Here is a 21,849-nt window from a genome sequence, read left to right as displayed (position 1 = left end):
AGCAGGATTTTGTGGAGGTTTAAAACAATCATTACACACATCATTAAACAAAATGGTTAAAATTAAATTTGCCATCACAATATTTACAGTCTATGGTTGCACCCCAGCTACTGACAGGAAATATAAACACACCAATATTTAGTTTCATCAAGGCTGACTGTCATTGTGACACATTGTAATTGACTGACACAATGTTGAGCACTGAAATTAATTTTCAACTGGAAATGTCAAAATGCCAACAGACCTTTCTGACATGTTGGTGGTTACCAGTTAGACATTATATAACTAACCACATCACTGCCTCTTGAAAAAACTACTTACTAATAAACAAAACTTCCAACTTAAACTTCAAAGTATTTGTATAACTTAACTCATGGTAAGGGAATTAAGGTAAAGTAAAGTAAACATGAAGGGATTTTGGTAAGCACTGTTTCAAATAAGAATACACTAATGCTAGTAGCAGTGATCAGATCAGTGATCGGTAGAGAGTATTAAAAATAATATTAACATTTAGTAAAAATAACCTTCAGGGTGGTGAGACTGCTGGCATTAGATGTGTGGATCAACAGTAAATGTATACCTGACAGTCACAGTTGATAAAAATCAAAGTCTCCTAGGGTTAACCTTTGAAATTCCAGAGAAAATGCTTGGGGTCATTTTTGACCCCACCTATGGAAAAGTGTGGTACTGATACAAAACATGCAATTACTTAAAAAATATAACAATTAGATACAAATCCAAATGGCCTCATGTCAAAGAGAACCTATTTGAGGAATACATGGAAGATTAAATGATACAAATTTAAAATGACAAAGATATTGCAAAAAAACAACCACTAGGGTCATTTTTGACCCCACTTATGCATCTAAGGGTTAAAGCTCAGGAAAAATGTTGCATCTTGTCTAACAGAATGTCGCCACACATTCACCCCGTCACCTACAGTAATAATTAAACAGAATATAAAGTTGATCAAAAATAACCTCCAACAGCTCCCAAATCATGAGGAAAGAACAGACTGTTCAGTTCTTTAATGTCCCTCTTCAGCTTTATGGAAATACTAAATCTCTGACATACCATTTAAAGATTTATCTGATGCCAACACTCAGATCAGACGCGTAACTATCGGTAAGCACGGTAAGCGGTGCTTACGGGCCCAGACCAATCAGGGGCCCGCATCACTGGAAGATATTGATTGACAGCCGGGGCCCCCTATCGCATTTTCGTTACTTGCGACAATCCGGCAGTCCCACATGCAGCCACTAATTTAATTAATTTACTTGTTTCTGTTATGAAGACGAGACGTGTGTGACTCGAACATCTCACATTTACCAACAAAACGTACAGCGAAAAACCGTGAAAAACATTTCAGACCATCCTGCCAACATTTTAACATCAATGTACGCTGTAACGTTTTTTCACTCTAAAGTCTGAAGCGGCTGCTGTTTCAACACTGTCGGCTCTCTGCAGCAGGCGGGGCTGCTGCTCCATTTCCCCCCCGACTGACGCGTGCACACACACACACACACACACACACACACACACATACACACACACACACACACACACAATCACACACGGTGGATGCAGGAAAAAACGCAGATGAGACGACATGATGACCTAAATTGAGGACAGCTACACTCGTTATTGTTGTTAATTGCAATGAAAAGTTAAAGTCCAATAAGTACTTTATCAAACCGTATGAATGTGTGTGTCGCCAGGATGGGAAATTAACTAACTAAAGATCATCAAGCCACTGACAGTGACATATATGTTTATATATATATATATATATATATATATATATATATATATATTTTTTGTCTTAAATCCACCAGCCATTTTCATATTATACCAACATTTGCAGCATCCTGAGCCTTTTTGAGAAGGTTCCTAGGAAATCTCAGCCCAGAGTAATTAATTAATAGTAATAATTATTATTCTCCCCAAAACAAGTTTCCTTTCTATTGTTAAAGAACTATACAAAAAAAATTGCAACTTTTTTTGCAGCTTTCACTGTGTTCTGCAACTTCATTGCAACAAACATACAAAAGACATTTCAACTTTTATCGCAGATTTTTACAAAAGCTCCCGTGAAATCAGGCATTTTGGGCATGAGTGTGTGTAAATTCCACTGTAACCACACCCATTCATTCACTTGCAGGGTTTCTCCATGAGATGTGCTTCCTTCACAAGAAGTAGTGAGTGACATAATCCACCATTTATTGTACATGAAATGAAGCTTTACTACACTGAAGCTATCCCCCAGAGACATGAAGCAAATCAAGTTCATTCCAAGTCAATGATGTCTATTATACAGTAGTTATAGCCTACTGTAGTAATTGTTCTCTAGTCTAGCAATTTTTTTAGTTAGTCTATTTAGTTATTGTAATTTAACACTACATAAGTCCTACATTTGTTCATTTTACCTGTGCACGGTTTAAATGTTGCTCATTTCAAAGGTTAGCTATTTAAACATGTTCCTATTGGCAATTTTACATACATTATAGTCAAATTAAATGATGAAATAAAAGGATGTTTTGATGCTTTATCATCTTTACTATGCAACATTTAGGGTGGAATGTTTCTTGCGTGTTACTCAATAAGAGTGTCCGTATCCTTTTATTTAGCTGCTGGGCCAGTCGGTACGTGATCTGTTCTGCCTGCACAATCCGATATGCGCATGCGCATAAATACGCAGTAGAACACGTGACGGTTTCCCTACACTATTTGTATCACGCATGCGTTAAAACACTTGACGGCCAGACAGCTAAACTGGCGGCATATTTTTGTGGGCTACATTTTACATTATTCTTTATGCAGTTCACGGTAGGTCTGTTTTATAAAGATATTTAAATTAAGTACTTATTGTCACTGATCCAAAACCACATATCATCGTCCGTGTACTATCCCTTGGTGACATTGTTATTTTTGTGACATGTAGTGTGGGGATGTTGTGATGTTTTTAAATGTAGCTTACGCTATGCATTACATAGCGTAAGCTACATTATGTGGTTGCCAATCCAAAATAATAAAGGAGTTGTTACATGAACATACACCATTTTGGTTACATGTGGAACAAAGTCTGAGTCTTTCTATCACTGCAGACCTTCAGTTTCCTCCACACTCCCCTTTATGATTCATTGCTATGTGGTATTTAGCGTGGAACAGATCGTGCAGTGTCGTAAATCGTCATAAAACAGGATTATCATCTGCGAGGGAGGGAGCGGAAATTTAAAATGGCTTCATCTGTAGTCATCATTCCTAAAAGTACAGAGTTTACAATACAGCCACTCTAAGTTGTATAGAGCAGTTATACTGGATCTTATTTCCTTGTGCCTGAGACAAAAACACCCCTTTCCTGGGTGAAAGTCTTGTGTTTTCCCCGGGACGTGAACGCCTCTCCACTGTTTGAAAGCCCTGTGTTTTAGGAGCCAAACATCCACCCAGACCTCCTCCCTACAGCAACAGTCATTGTGCTGCTGACAGTAATAAATAAGTAGAATACATGTGAATTACAGTGCATTACTTTTCGTAGCTATATGAATGGTTAATGAGAGCAGCCTGCTGAGGTACACAGTAAAGGCCTAAAAACATATCTGTTAAAAGAATGCTTTCAAGTTCAACAATGTCCCACATTTTGTCATTTCACATGTAGCTTACTTGGAGCTCTGAAAACAAAAAAATAAGTAGGTGATGAATGTTAGAGACAGGCTTTAGATTACATTTATCTCATTTATTAGCTTTTATCCAAAACAACTTACAAAAAGTGCATTCAGCCACGTGAATACAACCCCAAAAAGTGCAAGAGTCATGCAACTACCTCAACTGAAAGTGCTACATTTAGATACAATAAAACCTTTTTTTTTAAAGTTGCTTTCATGTGACCCATGGTGTCTCCTGTTACTTCTTTCTACATTTCACTTTTCTTTCTTTAACCTTTATCTACGGCTTCCTGAGATAAATTAGTGATTTGTGATATTGGGCTATATAAATAAAATTTACTAAACTACACCTGACATGGCACCAGATGGCAGTGTATAAAAAAATAACATTTACTGAAAAAGGTCACATGGCTCCTACAATATACAAAAATAATATAATATGCATTTACTTTGTAATTTTCTTGTTTAAATTAAAATAAATTTGTTGATAATCTCCTCGAGCATGTTCTAGTTAAAAGTTATTGGTTTTAATATTGCATCAGAATAATCTTTCACAAAATTCATTACTGATCAATTACTTATATTTGTGCAATTTCATTTGCAGGTGTATCATTTGAACTTCTCTCTCATTTGTTACGCAACTTTTTATGACACTTTTCATGTGAACAACCTAGTTCGGTGTAACATTATTCCTATATTTATTATTCCCCTCTCTATGACATAAAGGCTGAAGACTTTTCTGTTTGATGGTGCCTTTAAATAAAAAAAATCAAACCATTAAAATTCATTAAACTGCACTGTAACTTTTATTCTCATATTCTATACCTTCTTACCGTCTTATTTTATTTTACCTGTTTAAATTTTCTTCAACAAATGTTTTAACTGCTCTTTTATGTTTTATGTAAAGCCCTTTGAATTGTCTTGTTAATGAAATGTTTATATAAATAAAGCTGCCTTGCCACAATAGAAATAGAAGGTTAGTCTAGGGTTAGCACTATTAGAAACTTACTTGAATTACTTCTTTTTATTATTTCTATTTTCATGTAAAAGAAAAACAACTGCAAGTACAGCAAGAGTTCCAGCTCCATATAGGTCCATATAGGTCCATATGCTCATGTTGTTGTCTGAAACACATCACAAAAAGTTTAATAAGTTTATTTTAAACAAGTTCAAAAAAAGTAAAACAATGTAAATGTACACTCAGAATGTAACTACATATGTTCAGTAGATTGGTTATAGACTAACAACTCATTCTCATGAATGGGTTTGTATGATATTGTACAATAAAGTATGCACAACAACTCCGTATAATATCCTACGAAATCATGCGACCGCCAGCCGGTCATGTGATGCTGGCTACAGAGCTCCGTGAGTTGGTTGTTTCAGCGGCCGTTGGTGGCCAGCTGAGTTTAGCTGACAGAAAGTGAGCGTCATGCAGCAACGACAATTAGGTTTAAACACCAAAACGACTAGTTGAGTTTAAAAAAAGATCATGGTTTGGAATCAAACACTCCCAGAACACGCGTTTCCTGGGTGTAAATCTTTTGCTTTCCCCCGGGAAGAGAACTCCGCTCCCTGCTTGAAAGTCCTGTGTTTTACAGCAGCAGTCACTGTGGTGCTGACAGTAATAAATACGTAGAATACATACAGATTACAGAGCTTTACTTTTTGCAGCAATATGTCTACAAATGGTTCATAAGAACAGCCTGAGACTTAACATAAAGAACAGTTCAATGTGTTGCTAAAACACATGAACAACTCAAGGAGGAATCTTACCAATAATAGCCACATAAATCTCAGCATGAGTCCTCCGGTTGGTTTCCTCCTGTGTGACGACACAGCGACAGCTGCCGGTCTTGGTCACAGTAGTCTGGAGGGTGATGTGGTATCTGTCTCCTCTTTCAGAGACCTGTGGGTCTTCAGCAGGAAGTTTGTTTCCATCTCTGTCCTGCCACTCTACTCTAGGTTTGGGAACAGCACCTCGAACCTCACACTGCAGCAACACTCCATCATCTGTGGCATCAATAATGTTGATATCTGGCTCTGGAGCAACTGTGAACACAGGATAAACAATGACTACAGAATCATTACATTTAGGCTAATTTTCTTTATAACTGTTGAATGAAAGCACTCACCAACAACAAGCTTAAGGTGGAACATTTGATGAAGACGTGGGAAATGACAGGTGTAGTCTCCACTGTCAGCCTCCTTCATATTTCTGATGATTATGGAGGCGTTGCCATGTTTCAGTTCATCTTCAAAATGTGAGACTCGACCTTTGAACTCTTCACTCTGACCTGGACGACCGTTATTGTAATGAAAGCCTTTTTCATACATGAACACCTCCTTCAGACCATCATCTTTCTGAGCAACTTTCCTCCAGTCAAACACTTTTGACTCAACGTTCTCCTTGGTGCTGAGAGAACAGGGTAACATAACATCTGTCCCTTCTTTCATTGTGATATATTTTGGCTCTGGAAGATAAAAACATATGTATTAATCCGTATGTTTATCTGCAGATTAATTCATTATTAGGGCAGAAATAAAACATTTGAACACGTCACCAGAATCATTCTACCAGACCAGTTAAAAAAAGTAATTTGTAGTGTAACTTATAAGATTTATTAACTGTATTTTAAAATTGTAGTTTATTATGTAATTTACACAATTAGTCATAAAACCAGTAATACAGTAGTATCCAAAATTAGTGCACATAGCCATGCAAGCAACGAAACACAGCCAAGAAACACTGGTTATAGCCTCTTTTTTATATATGCAAACATGCAGAGCAGCAATAAGACAAAACAACAACAATCATGATCGAGAAGAACAATCCGATCAATAACCTGTGCAGAGAAGGGTTACATGTGTTGTTGACGCTAACAATTAGTAGATTAGTCACTACTATGGAGCTAGAACAGTGACAGTAACCTGTGGTATTGAAAATAGAAATTGGCATTGAAAAAACAAGTATTGGCACTGAAAAATTTTCAACTGAAAAAAAAAAAATCTTAAAATCCTATTATTTTATTTTATTTTTATATTTTGATGCATCATGATGGGTTTTTCAATTACAATCTTTACACATTTTGTTTTCAGATTTTTTTTTTTCAATGATAGTTTTTTTACGCTGTCAGGATTTTTACAATGTCACTGGTTTTCAGTTTCAACTTTCTGTCACTGTTTTGGCTTGAGGGGAGGGACGAGGAGGGCGCGATTTAGGGATAATTTGCATACTCGTGAGAGTGACTGTGCGCGCCTACGGCGCGCCCCTCCACCTGAGTCCGTGACTGTCCGTCATCCTCACCATGCGTGGCATGACCTTAGACCGCATATCACTGCGATGACTTCGACAAGTTCACCTGCAGCTACCAAATCTCAAGTAAGTCTGTTTACAGTTTTTTTCAAATAGAAGCGGGTAGGTTTAATGTTAACTTTTAATGGACGTTGTGCTGTTTTGGCGGATGTTTGCGGAACACAAGCTAACGTTAATGATAGCTAGCTAATACCGCGACGTCAGCTAATGTTGGCTAAATTGTGGCTAATGGTAATGTTGGCTATTTTCCCGCCCGGGATCAATCAATCTCAATCTGTCCTCTATAATCTAGCATTTTTTCATATTCTGTCTTCTAGGAGTTTGAGGCCAGTGTTATTGCTGCTGCAGCATAAGGCTCCTATAAAACGCGCATAACAGCAACCCAAAACCCCCCTCAGTACAGCTCAAACACCGAGCATTACATCAGGCCTGAAGAGGTGTAGCTGTAGCTGTAGTGGATCGAGATGGCAGACTCGCGGCTCCAACATATAACGGTAATCAAATTTGCCTTTCTAATATTGTGGAACTTTTATGGTGATCTGTAAATAAAGATAGAGGCTTCATTGGCTGCTTCGGGCTATTCAACCCATCAGATATTATTTGTATAACGTTAGCACGGTTCATACATTGCAGTTAGGGGTGTCCATTTAAAAAAAAATCTATTCTAAACTATTCTATCTATTCTAAACCAACGCTTGTTAACTATTATTAACCGATGTAAATGTTAATATTAAACTAGAACGAATGAGTGTACGCTGCACATGTCGCGCTGTCAATGGAGATGCACAGACACTGAATTCTCAGAACTGCTTGTGCTGTGTATTAGAGCCCTGCGCGGGCCTGTTTTTTTCATCCCGCTCCCGCTGAAATTCTGTGGACGGAGCCTCGGAGCTCCCTCGTCCTGGGAGCCTCAGACACGCTGCTGGTGTCATAGATATAGGCTACAGTATAAGCACATAATAGACCAGAGGCCTGAGGCCCGTTCCAGAAAGCAGGTTTAGTGAAAACTCTGAGTTGGTTAACCCTCGTGTTGTCCTTCGGGTCCCAGTGACAACACAAGGATTATGTACTTCCGTTTACTTTGAGAATTGCTCTCTAAAACCTGTTTCTTGTAAAGTTTATTTCTAGAACACATTTAAACACAGTTTAAGCTGACCAAAATGCTGTACAAACAAGAACTAAGGTGCTGTATTAACCCTTGTTTAGAGAGCAATTCTCAACAAAGTAAACGGAAGTACATAACCCTTGTGTTGTTCTTCGGGTCACTGGGACCCGAAGAACAACACAAGGGTTAACCCTGAGATGAGGGAAACTCTGGGTTTTCCGTTCCAGAAAGAGAGGTAACTTAACCTCGGAGTCAGTTACTGTGGTAACTGAGTCTGTGAACCTAACCTGGTCGGGAGCAGGTTTTCTTCAAGAAACCTCGAGTTTCTCTCGTCTCCTCCCGCTGAGAGGGAGGAGACTGAGAGAAACGGGGAAAAAAACTTGAGTTTCTCTCGTCTCCTCCCTCTCAGAAACTCGAGGTTTCTTGAATAAGTGAAAGAAGAAATATGAAGGACACAGACACGGTTTTCCAGGGAAAACGCAATACAGTCGCTGCTTCCTAAAACAGGAAGGAAAGCTGGCAAAAAAATAAATAAATAGCAGACGCTGTAGATGTTTAAATCACAACGCTTAATGATATCACTTCCTCATCAGTCAGGACCAAGATCTGACCATAATTACACTTGTGCTTTCCATAAACTGTTGTTGCTTTAGTCCATTATTTCAATTGCAACCCTGGCCGGGTAAGTGACCGTGAGAGCAAATAAAAAATATAAAAACATAATTCAAACCGATGTGCGCATTGACGGCGAACAACGGCTCAAGAAACCGATATGTAATTCCCTCCCATTAAAATATATAGGCTATATTTCATAAAAATACCCAATGTTAACGGGGGTGTTGGTCTCTAAATGTTTTAACTTTTATGAGCGGATCTCTCTCTCTCGCACGCTCCGCCTGATCTTCTATAAACGGCACGTTATCAATCGACCTATTGATTGGTCAGTAGGCGGTGCTTTAACACCGGTTGATCTCTGATCTCCAACTTAACCTGCTCCCCGACCAGGTTAGGTGTTCAGCATGAGTTACCAGGGCGATTGAACCCGATAACAACTAACTCCACCTTCGTCAGAACAGAAAATCCTGGGTTGAGCCTTAAGTTAGCTCGTTAACGCCAAATCCTGCTTCAGAGTACAGGCCTCTGGGGTCCGTTTTTTCAGGAAGGAGGTTTAACAAACTCCGAATCTAACCCTGAGGTCTGAGTTGATTTACCCGGAGATGGGAAACTCTGAGTTTTCGGTTCCAGAACAGCTGGTATGAGTTGGTTCAATCAACTCAGAGTAGATTCACGCGAAGTGCACCACCACAATAAAAAGGGCGCGTGAATGGAGCCATGATTCTACAGTTCACCATGGTAACAACCACAAAAATGGTTGGCGGAGGACAGAACTTTTTCGAGGGCAGACATGTTATTGTCATAGTAGGAAAAGCACAGGTGTATTCAAAACCATGAATGATGGCTGCATTCCACTTAGGAGAGGCCCTGGTATTGTGCATGCTGACTCACTGAAATATCTTACTGGGACACTTGATGGAACTGAGCCATCGTTAAGGTTATCAATCTCAGCTGTGCTTTTCCTACTATGACAAGTCAACATGTCTGCTGTGAAAAAGGTCCATACTCATGCGCATGTACAGCGAGTTAAAAAAAACAACACAGCGGCTGCTGCAAAAGACAGAGAATTTGCATGGGAGAAAATTGCTGCTAGAGTAAATGCACATATTCCAATATAGGCTAGTGTATCATATTTAATCATAAGTATAGCTTAACATTACTGGTTAAATGGTATTGAACCTATAATCTATTTCATTTAGGTACAACACTGCGGGCGAAAAAGTCCTAGTCCTACTAATCCCATCCTGAGGCTGCAGCGCCATCATTAACAGAATTATAATCCATAATCTTTTATTTCAAAGAGTTTACATCATTCACCTGCAATACTGTGGAACTCCTTTTTAAATGGCTCTTACTGGTTTGTGTCCAGGGAACACTACAAAAACGTTTAAAACATATTTCAAAGCGAGTCACATTCTTTTGAGGGCGCTTTTACTTTAAAGAAAACTGGCATTTTCAAAAACAATATATGTGACACAAATATTCTGCTGGGATGTAGAGCATAGATGGGTAGCATAGGCTACATAACAGACTTGAAAGAAAAACGATACCGCTCAAATTGGAAGTTATCTGGAAATTTAAAATGTCAGGTTTTCAATATCATCTCCCGATATATAACAGTCTGTGAAGTAAAGCAGCTTCTTCATCAATGGGATCGTCGACAAAAGGAAATGCCATGTTTTTAGAAAAAAAAACGTATTAGTCTGCCTAACATGGTTAATAAACCAACATAATTTGTTTTTATTCATGCCGATAAGAAACTGTGCTAAAATGCGCCTGATACAGACCAAATGCATGAATGATGAAATGAAAGAGGGCTGTGTCAGGAGACTGAGCGAAGAAAACCTGCTTCCGACCAGGTTAGGTTCACAGGCTCTGTTACCATAGAAACTGACTCTGAAGCTCAGTTACCATAGTAACTGACTCTGAGGTGAAGTTACCATAGTAACTGACTCTGAGGTGAAGTTACCTCTCTTTCTGAAACAGAAAACCCAGAGTTTAACTCATCTCAGGGTTAACAAACTCAGAGTTTTCACTAAACCTGCTTTCTGGAACGGACCCCTGATCTCCGTGAAGGAAAATATTAACGAGCTGGGAGAAAGTGACTGCGTTTGCTGGCACTTATTAGAGAACGCCAACACAGGCTTTAGGCCATACACAATGCCAACATAACAAAGTTACTGACATCTCTTAAACAAACTGTCTTAGAACATAACAGTTAACATTATAAACATGTATATCAGTCGAGTAAATTTGTAACTCATAGTGTTAATCAGTTTACTTGGACATCCCATATTTCAATACATCAATGTATTTTTTGTAAACAAAAAAGTATTTTTATATTATTTCTGGATGAAGGCATAACTATTAAATGTTTCATCTGATTGTGAGTTGTGTGTATATTCTTTATAATTACAGGCTCCTTCCATCGCTAGGCAGTTCATGGAAAGAATGTTAAGAAGGCTTCAGGAAGTTCTCCAACGTCAGCCAGTGGATTTTGATTATTTAAATTTTGTTTTAAGCCATGAAATGGAACTTGTGCATTCTTTTGCTAATGTAATACAACTGCCACAAGATGTTGTTCGTGGCCTTGTCTGATATTTTAAGAATTCTGTTTTGCAAGAGGAGCAGCAAAGACCTTTAGCCGCTCTTCATATGTAGAGGTTGTGGGGGTGGTAGGGGACAACCAAAATTTGTTGTATCAAAAGAACATCTGCAACACCTCATTGATATGCAGCTGTCCATCCCCTGCATAGCTAAGCTACTGGGTGTCTGCAAAAGGACTGTGTTTCGACGGATGCAGAGGAGGGACTATCAGTTAAGGGATCATACAGCAACCTGACAAATGAGGAACTGGACAGCCTTGTGCGTTCAGTTAAATTGAGGATGCCACATATTGGCTACAGAATGATGAAGGGCGAACTGCAAGCTATGGGACACCGTGTAAGATGGGAGCAGGTTTCAGCGTCCATGCACAGGGTGGATTCTGCAGGGATCTTTGAGAGATTTACAGGCTTGGGCGCTGTGGCTAGAAGAATATATTCCGTCAAGGGTCCCCAGTCACTGGTCCACGTGGACACAAACCACAAACTTATCAGGTACAGTACAGCTCTCTGTAGAATATGGGTGAGCCATATACATAATTGTTGTCTGTTGTAACAATAGTCTTTTTCGGTCTTGTTTGTTTTATCTGACCTTACAAATAATTAGATGTAACTCTGACCATCTGAAGGACATTGTCTCAAATACTAAGACAGTGAAGTTTTGTGTCTAGTGATTGCACAATCCTAGTTGAACAGTGTGAAATATGAACTAATGAAGAAATTGTTTATTTATATTATATACCCCATAGTAAAGCATCCATTTATATTGCAAAAAAATTGTGTAAAATACAATTTTTACTTGTAATTACTTTTATTTCACATACATTTTCCTGTATATTGTCACATTTGTATAGAAGATGCTGGTTACATCACCTGACCATGATGCTTCTGCATTCAGAAGCCATTGTTTGAGTAACACTTCTCCTGTCACTGAATTATTATGGGTTTTATGTATTTTAAAGCTGCTGTTCATGTCCAGCAGTAGGTGTCACTTCACCACTCTTTTCTGTGATATTCACATGGTTATCTTGCATAATGTTAACATTTCTCCTTGAATAATCTCCAGAATCCCTGGGACATACCTGGTATGAAAATTAAAAAATGACAAAAATAATCTTGTGTTCACAGCGTAGAACTATTTAAATATCAGAGGTGATATTTTCTGATATTTTTTTCTCTCCAGATATGGCATTGTCATCTTTGCCGGGATCGATGGTTATTCACGAAAGGTAAACATTTAAATTGGATGTTTTTATTTTGTTCCAAACAAAATCATTGTAACCGGACCTACCGTATTCTATAATGTATATTTACTAAAGTATTTTGTTTCAATGCTGTAGATCATGTACCTGGGTGCTTCTAACAACAACAAGGCATCAACAGCACTTGGCTTCTTCATGAGCTCTGTTGAAAAGTTTGGCTTTCGATTAAGGTAATAGGATGTCAAGAGTCTCCAGTACTGTCCTTTTTCATCAAGATGCATTGGTTGAAAACATTGCGCTATGTCTGTGTTTCTTATGTTATAATTTAGAGTTAGAGGAGACCAAGGGGTAGAAAACGTTGGCATTGCTCATTGCATGTTCACTGTTCGTGGCTGTGGCAGAGCAAGCTACATATCTGGAAAAAGTGTGCATAATCAAAGGTAAATATCTAAATAAGGGTTACTTTTGTTTGTTGGTATAAGGTTTGGTACCCCAAATCACAAGACAGTACAGTATTTTCCCATGTATCCTATGCGTTTATTTAGACATCTTACCACATATACTTCTGTGACTACCCAAATGAAATGTCTGTTAATGCGATGATCAGCTTTCCAGAATTGCTTTCAAAGATGCCAACATCATCATCTCGTCTAGAAACCATTCAGATACAATGGGATAATGAGCACTTATTGTAAACTGTGTTGGCGACAAAAGTTTGAGGTTGCAATTGCAAAACCATCAAAATGTCTAATGTGATTTGTGTATTTATGACTGTAATTTAAAATATGTACTGATTCTATAAAATGGTGCACTGATAGTTTTTGTATTTATCTTGTAGGGTGGAGAGCTGGTTTTTTGTTGGTGTGTTTGTGTTGTGATGTGTTGATGTGATGGCGGTAACCTGTAGAAAAAGTATAAATAAAAAAAAAAAAAAAAGTTTGAAAAAGAAAGGCCTGCTAGATCCCTCCAACAGTCTGCATTTATTTTGTGCACACTATGTATTTGTGCCACGCCTCCAGAGGGACCTTGAGACTTTCACAGAAGGATGGGATAACCATGCCATGCGAACTGAACAAAACCTGACTCCCAATCAACTTTGGACAATAGGACTTCTCCAGAACCCTGTGCCTGCTCCAGAGAACTTAGAGGTACAGCTGAAAAATGTTCACTTCAACCTTTTTAAAATTTAGTTTTGGATAATTTTTATGTAAATTAAATGTAAACCTAATCATTTGAGTTTAATCGTTTTGTGAAGTATCCTAAAATCATCTACAGTCTTATAAAATAACTTGTCAATTACAGGATATACAAGATCTTTTCTTGGACTGCAACCATGACAGCATGACAGACGAGTCTGCCAGTGGCATAATTCTGCCACCCATCCAGTGCCCTCTGGAGTCTCAGGCTATGGCAGAACTAAGAACCGCCATTAACCCTATGGTTACCTCCCAGGACAATGGCAGAGACCTTTACAAGGCTGCACTTGACTATGTGATTATTCACGCATAAACATGGCAGGATAACACAAAAACTAAAGGTACATAACCCTAACAAAGAATAGTGACTTTCCTGCCTCTCTCCAGCATCATGCAGCAAGTTTTCTTCATCACATTGGATGTCTGCATCATCTCTAAATACAAATGAATGTGGTGTTTCCATTGCTTTGACCTCCATTATTTTCTGAAAAAACAGGAAGTCCACAGTTTAGCTATTGTAAAGATAGTGTTTTTCACAATTTTTTTTTTTATAACTGTACATAACCTCAGACATCTTACCTGGACATGTTGGCATCTCTTTTACCTGTTTCTCTCAAACGGTACAGTGTCTAATTGTTTCATTCGTATTTGGTGTCTGAATACAAAAAAGGCTTTCTGAGCTTTCTCTGTATAAATACCATACGTGTTCACTAACTAGTCTAAAACGGACACCTGCTTAGGCTTTCAGCTAAAATTCCAATCAGCAGTGTTTGATAGGCACCAGACTGAAATCTATTCTGTTTTGAATGTGTGGTTAACAGTTTTGACAGCAGTGTGTTAGCATTTGAACAAAGTGTTGTGAATCCAGTGTTGTGCACATTGTGGTTAAAGTGACGGGATAGGTGTGTAGAGTTGTGAAAACTGTGTTCAAGCAATGAAAAACAAACTACTTTGGTCCACATGAACTGCTGCTGTGCAGACTGGAGTTAGTTTTGCACGTTACTCTAGTTGTGCCTGCTGTTTAGCAATTTAAAGAAAAACTAACATGGACTAAGCTGTACACTTTCAATAAATAAATACAGCCAAGTAACTTCACTTTTGACCATGGTGTTAATTTATACTGGCCTATGCACATTACCTTATGTAGTTAACATTCATAAAGAAAGACCCAAATAAAATTAAGGTTTATTTGACAACAAGATTTGTTAGTCAATCTTGAGGACCATTTTATTGGAATATACTTGTAAAAAACTCAATTCCACAGAAAATGTATTTAACTTGAATAACATGGAAGTACTACATCTATTCTGTTACTGGTCCTAAAATACACATTTTGTAATTTCAGTATTAAAAAAAACATGCTAAAGAGGAACCAGGCACTTATTTTCCATTGAATATTTATACAAAATAGTGAATCATTCACTGAACATATTTTTCAAACATGTTGCCGTTAAGGCATCTCTTGAAAATGCCTAAACGCACAATACTGGCTGACTTTGACTAGTAAAACATGGCTTCTAAACTCTGCCGAAACCTCTACTCATTCTGATCGCTACTGTCATTATATCTCTGAACTCACTGTATGTATTCATATGTGCAACAGGAAGAGTTATTGTATTTGTGCAGGCACTCACAAGTGGGTAACAAATGTGGTGACCAGGCATTTGTTCTTTGCAGTGGTGTTCAAATCTTACATTTATTTTAAAATCTGCCCTTTCTGAGGGAAGAAGGGGCTTGTGCCTTTGTCCAGTTAACCACTGCATCACTGTTGGGACCGACAAGCTCAAGTTTATTTGCTGTTCCAGACATTCTTCATTCAGACTTTGTGGTGCTTCTCGGGTCAAAGGCTCACACACACCCTGGTCTTCATCCTGACCTGCATGATTGATAAACAAAAGAACCAACATTTTTTTTTTTTTTATTATGTAAAAACACCATATGGAAAAAACGGCCTAATTCAGCCTGCACCTACTGCATTGTTTTTTTTATTTTCATATACACTTAATGAAAGTATAATACAACTATAACCGTTGTTTTTCAAGTAACAACTGTCTTCATGGCAAATTGTGCTGAAAACTCTTAAGTTTTGTTTGCTGTAAGACAAAAAGAAAAAGTCAAACCTGTGATTTCGAGGTCTTGCAGAAAGTCCTGGAAGAAGTTTATGATGGCATTTTCTCTTAGATGCCTTGGACTTCCCCTCTCACTCAGCTCAGGCACTAGGATGCTCATTATGTAATCAGCATCTGCCTACAGATAAAAAAAAAAGAAGAAAAGTTTGCATCATATACTGTATGCCTGACGATGTGCAACGGAGAATACCAGCAAGCCATGAAAAGATGATGGTGCAATTATCATAAAATAGATGCAGCTATACAACATGTGAACATCTATTATCCTGTCAAATAAAAACAGTAAAGCAAATGTGGATGTTAAAATGACCAGCATATTTACTCTGTCATCATCCTCTTTGGGGACAAACAGGTTTGAGCAGAGATCTGGGTGCCTCCCAATCAACTCCACAAGGTTGTAGACCTTCATGCCTTTTCTGATTTGCTGAAGGATAGGAGTCAGACGCATTGTAGCATGTAGAACAATGGCTCTATTATGAACAGGAAACAATATTTGTCTTGATTAGTGGAGGAGCAAAACAAACATTTCTGGAGGATTTCTAGGCTCTACTTACTATTTAGAGTATAAATGTGGCACTTCCACAAACAGTGTAGAGGAGTTTTTTTCTTGGTCAAGGGCTTAGGCAGTAGAATTGACCTAACATTTATGTTTTATTTTATGCATAATATAAATAAATTGTCTCGGCTAAATGTATGTGTACATACAATTTACACACCTTATAATACTGTCCTTCCTGCCAACCTTCACAAGCCCTGTGTAACCACAGCTCACAATTTCTTCTGTCAACTCTGTCAGATCAGTTGCCGCCTCCACCTAAAATTACAACCCTAATTCTTTACAGGATAGCAATGGACTATTGTACATCAAGGAAAGCATTTTGCTTTGTTTCTTTCATTGTTTTCTAATGCTACTTACAACAGGTGTACTCACCCTTTCTATGAGTGAAGAATATTCCTGATCGTCCACATCGTCTTTGGTCAACTGCAAAGTGTCAAAGTCTCCTGTTGCAAGGAACTGGAAACACCAATTTCTAAAGAAGCATGGTGCTGGGCCACCCTGAGCGAGGCTGACTGAGAACACTTCTCCTGCAGTTCTGCATGTCATCATCAAAAAATGCAAACATTTTACATGACCTGTACATTCCCTTTCCATACTTCCATACATAAACTGTAGAATTAGGACTAGTATGAAACAATGCAAACCTGTAGAAACCATTTTCTAGGTCACTTATGGAGTAGACAGGACTCTTTCCCTTTATGTCATTGCCTTCGAACAGTCGCCTCTCAATGCCATTCATCATTTCTAAAAATAATAAATGAAGACAACACAATTAAGGAAATAACTCAAACTGTAACCGAACGTGTACTTTTGAAGTTACCTGTCAAAAATTCTTTCCTTAATGCACCAGTGTCAATTCCTGCTTCTCCAAAGAAAGTCACATTGAGTTTGTTGACAGGGGAGCCCTTCTTTTGTCTTTGCCACTGAATGAAGCCTCTTTGGACAAGGTCATCTCGGGTGATGCAGATCTTAAAATCTTTGCTTGCATCTACTTGATTTGCAAGCAACTGGAGGATATCATTTTCACTATCAAGAAAAGCAAAAATAAAACAATAACTTTGATTTAAATTTTAGAAAGAGGATTAATACGGATTAAGCAGAACCAGAACACAAAAATCGATGTTACATACGCAAGCACACTTCCCTCGCAGATAGGACACTACTGGTAGGGCCTGAAGTGGGACTGAAGTCAGAATTGCAGACAGGAGTATCCTGTGGACTGAGAATGATCAATATTAAAACAATACATTTTTCAGCAAAATGTATCAATAATTATCCATTTAAACCAAACACATTTTCAATCATATGTACTCTTTAGCATTATTTAGAATTTCTATCGGGAAAATTACAACAAAAAAAGTTAGAAAAATCAAACATTTGTGAAATAAAATTAAACATGTTAAGATGCATATTTAACATGAAAGAATAGCAAACCTTTCACCACACAAGCTTGCATGCAGAGCAATGTCATCTGATGGAAAGCAACCACAACATATAGGGCATTCCTTTCTATCCTGTGAACAGTTGTAAAAGTTCAAATCAAAAGCACAAATATGAAAAAAGTTTAGAATTCTAGACAGATTACAGTTCATAATTATCACCTGTTCATCTCTGGACTCTTTCTTAGGGTGCTCAAGTGGTGAATTTGTGACAGAAAGAACCTGGACCTCACTACCCCAGTCCTATAAGTAGCACACAACAGTTGTATCCATAAATAAATGTGGGGACAAATAATCAATATCAAAGTATATAGTGATATGATAGATATAAAGGGACCAATATTGGGACATTCTATAATCACTGAGGCCAAATAGTTTCTTCCCCAGCGTAACTTTGAACTCTGAAATGTTGAATAAAGTTTTTTTGAGATTGAAATGAGGTGTTTAAACTGTCTAAAAAAAGAAAATCAAAATCAATTGAAGATGTAATGAACTAATACAGTGCAGGTTTAATTCTGACTTTGCAAAAACAAATTTGGCCAAATTAGGAATGGTAATAGTAGTAGTTTTTAGTCTTCAGTACTGCAGATATTAGGACATGTGTTGTAATATGGTTGCCAAGGACAAAATATTATAATAGCATTGTATGAATATTGTATCCATGTAAAACAATCTCACACATATTCATTCACCTCCTCATCATCATCTGTTGCAGATTGAGACCCTATACAACCCTCGATGTGCAATGCTAGAATATGCAGAGGCATGCTTTCTTGGCACACTTGACATGCAGTCTTCGGCATTTTTTGGAATTCAGGTGCATCATACGGCAATGGAGTAAGATCAAGGTCCTGCTGCAGTGGCACAACATACAAAATGGTCTTCCCAGCACCTGAAACAGTGCGAATTAGTCTTCCTGTATAACCGTCTACATCAGGGGGAACTGCAGCCAGTTTCCTTCTACCGTGGCCACCTGAATACAGCCAGTGAGAGAAAGAGTTTCAATGTTGATGTCCCTGCATTTTCAAAAAGGAAATAAGTAAATGATATGTAATGCACCTGAAGCCTTGTAGAACAGCCATCCTTCCACCCCCTCCATCTTGGGATATTCTTCAATGAGAAGTTTGTTTATCTAAGAAAATCACATAAAGGGGGCTTAAAAAACAGTATTATACAACATCTAAAAGTACAGTAATATAGTAAAATGTTTTCAAAATAACATATTGGTAACAGTATACTTGTACTGTAAAGTAGGTAGGTTACACTACCGCTGCGTGGCTCATATCGTCTGTCAAGGTGAGGGACCTCTTCCCTAACCCTGCTTGGCTAAACTCCAACTCTTCCGCAGCAGAAGGGGTGCTGGTACAGCCTTTATTAACCAAATATACATATATGCTGAACGGCTTAACGTTAACGTTACAGACTTTAGGCTTCCCTGGAGTGGTTTGTAACGGAGAAAAGCGGTTTTTGCCTTTTCTTTTGGAGAAGAAGCCAGGAAAGGACCTGCATGTGGGAGATTATTAAGATTATGAAATAGAACTTCCCATTGAATAAGTCCAATATCAATATATTGTCAACATAGTTAAAAACCTAGTCATCTCCTCCTGAAGTGTTTGTTTAGGCGTTTGTGCTTGCGGACTTTGCTGCTTTTGTAACTGCACTGAATTCTGCTGTGTAGGCGCTGATGCTGCTGAATATTTTGCGTTATGCACGTTTATGAGGCCTTGCAGCATGGCGCAATAACACTGGCCTCAAACTCCTAGAAGACAGAATATAAAAAATACTAGATTATAGAGGACAGATTGAGATTGATTGATCCCCGCGGCGGAGAAAATAGCCAACATTACCATTAGCCACAATTTAGCCAACATTAGCTGACGTGCGGTATTAGCTAGCTATCATTAACGTTAGCTTGTGTTCGCCAAACATCCGCCAAAACAGCACAACGTCCATTAAAAGTTAACATTAAACCTACCCGCTTCTATTTGAAAAAAAACTGTAAACAGACTTACTTGAGATTTGGTAGCTGCAGGTGAACTTGTCGAAGTCATCGCAGTGATATGCGGTCTAAGGTCATGCCACGCATGGTGAGGATGACGGACAGTCACGGACTCAGGTGGAGGGGCGCGCCGTAGGCGCGCACAGTCACTCTCACGAGTATGCAAATTATCCCTAAATCGCGCCCTCCTCGTCCCTCCCCTCAAGCCAAAACAGTGACAGAAAGTTGAAACTGAAAACCAGTGACATTGTAAAAAACCTGACAGCGTAAAAAAACTATCATTGAAAAAAAAATCTGAAAACAAAATGTGTAAAGATTGTAATTGAAAAACCCATCATGATGCATCAAAATATAAAAATAAAATAAAATAATAGGATTTTAAGATTTTTTTTTTTTCAGTTGAAAATTTTTCAGTGCCAATACTTGTTTTTTCAATGCCAATTTCTATTTTCAATACCACAGGTTACTGTCACTGTTCTAGCTCCATACACTACTGCTGATGATTCAGCTAATTACTAGTGACTGGCCCTGTCTGACTGTCTGAAGCAAGATAATGAAAACTAATGTAGGCTACAAAGTTAGTCATTCTTACCGTTTTCATCACAAAGTCTTTTCCCGGTCAAACACAGAAGACACAAACACAGCAGATCCAGAAGAAGCTCCATAGTTGTTGTTTAATCAGGTTATAGGAACAAAGATGGAGTTGCTCTAACAAATAACAGCACACAGTTTTAGTACAGATGTAATCACTCCTCAGCTCAGCTCAGCTCCTTTCTGCCCATAGACTATTATATAACAGTCTATGTGTCCGCTCCAGCAGCATCTAGAAGAGGCGGCGCTCTGTGAGTGTTCCTAGAGTTACAGAAGTCTTATCATTGGTCCTGTGTCTTGTTGTGTTTATGTGTTCTTTCATGTCCTTGTCTCTGCATCATTTTAATAGGTTATGAAGGACAAAGATTTAATTCCAGAATATGAATTAAGTTCAGTATGTATAGGTCTCCGTATCCCTTTGAGGTCTGTGTCCCCCACCCTGAACCAAGCCTATATATAATTTTTCATCTAAATGGAAGATTAAAAAGACGTAAACAGCATGTTCCAAAGTGTTGTCTAAGTGTTTCAGTTTTGGGGGGGTTGTAAAATGTTAGGAAAATTTACCAAATAATCTCTGGAATCTACTTCAAAAAAATCTTACTTGCGCAAGCAGAGTCAGTTTACAGCACTCAGTGTAAGCACAGAAACATGACTGACTAGTGATCTCAACAGAGGCTCTTTTAAGGAGCAGGGAGTCAAGTTAGTCATACATTTCACATAATCAGTAACTTTCTTCTTCATCTCTGGTCAAGCTCGACATTTCCTCCACATTATATTATGCGCTCCGCCCTCAGGGGTGCATTATGTGCTCCTTGCAAGGTCACTCAGCTTTCATGATTAACACAGAGAGTAGACTGGGTAAACCCAGCCCCATCTGGTTGCAATTTGATGTCACCCTGCAGCTCAGGCTGGAAAACTGTACATTTTTCCATCCTGCTTCTGTTCCAAATCTGCGGGGACCAATCACAAACTAGCGCGCTATTGGCGGGTTTAACACAATGACGACAGAGAAGCAACGGCAGGCTGCTTTTTGTTTACATTCCACATGGTGGCCACCGAAGCGCAGCAACCCGTACGTCACCCAGATCGTTGGTCTGATTGGTTGAAGGACTATCCAATTGCGTGCAGAGTCATTTGAACTATGCCCGTTGATCACGCCTCTTGTGCAGTAGAAAATACAGAGCAGACTCCCCAGACTAATGTTCAATCTTAAAAGATTGAGCTTGGTCTGGTGCTAGCCAGACTAATGAAAGACAGTAATACTAAAACAGCAGTTATGAAACAGAACAGTTTTCTAGTAAGCATAATTTTCCTAACATGAAGTTAAATCATGGTATTCCTTTTATGCAAGTTTCAGCTGAAAAGACAGTCACATTGCGAAGAATGATGTCAATATTAAAGGTACTCTAAGCAATGTCACTTGTTTTTTAGAC

General features: G+C 38.4%; 2 protein-coding genes and 1 long non-coding RNA gene across 5 annotated transcripts; 1 reads left to right on the top strand and 2 right to left on the bottom strand.

Moving 5' to 3' along the window:
- Positions 1–4,443: 4,443 nt before the first annotated feature.
- Positions 4,444–20,614, bottom strand: LOC120557676 (butyrophilin subfamily 2 member A1-like). Of its 2 annotated transcripts, none has more exons than XM_039798228.1 (4): positions 20,418–20,614; positions 5,798–6,136; positions 5,439–5,675; positions 4,444–4,786 (listed from the first exon to the last, which is right to left on the bottom strand). In XM_039798228.1, exons 1-4 carry the CDS (start codon positions 20,488–20,490, stop codon positions 4,677–4,679), a joined length of 759 nt encoding a protein of 252 aa, XP_039654162.1. In that variant the 5' UTR covers positions 20,491–20,614; the 3' UTR covers positions 4,444–4,676. The 2 variants fall into 2 exon arrangements, with proteins under 2 accessions (XP_039654162.1, XP_039654160.1); XM_039798226.1 differs by having other exon boundaries at positions 5,439–5,714; positions 20,418–20,613.
- Positions 7,369–11,274, top strand: LOC120557701. The gene is made up of 2 exons (XR_005639008.1): positions 7,369–7,472; positions 11,117–11,274. It is a non-coding gene; the product is annotated as an uncharacterized LOC120557701 (long non-coding RNA).
- On the bottom strand, positions 14,918–17,402 carry LOC120557667. Of its 2 annotated transcripts, XM_039798213.1 has the most exons (6): positions 17,032–17,402; positions 16,760–16,922; positions 16,545–16,642; positions 16,139–16,298; positions 15,820–15,946; positions 14,918–15,575 (listed from the first exon to the last, which is right to left on the bottom strand). In XM_039798213.1, the coding sequence occupies exons 1-6, from the start codon at positions 17,127–17,129 to the stop codon at positions 15,217–15,219; spliced, it is 1,005 nt and encodes a 334-aa protein (XP_039654147.1). In that variant the 5' UTR covers positions 17,130–17,402; the 3' UTR covers positions 14,918–15,216. The 2 variants fall into 2 exon arrangements, 1 of the variants encoding a protein (XP_039654147.1); XR_005638991.1 differs by having other exon boundaries at positions 16,151–16,642.
- Positions 20,615–21,849: the final 1,235 nt, after the last annotated feature.

Source organism: Perca fluviatilis, chromosome 4 (assembly GCF_010015445.1).
Source record: "Perca fluviatilis chromosome 4, GENO_Pfluv_1.0, whole genome shotgun sequence".
Lineage (NCBI taxonomy): Eukaryota > Metazoa > Chordata > Actinopteri > Perciformes > Percidae > Perca > Perca fluviatilis.
The sequence above is the reverse complement of the archived record's forward strand: the minus strand, read 5'-3'. Positions and strand labels throughout refer to the sequence as shown.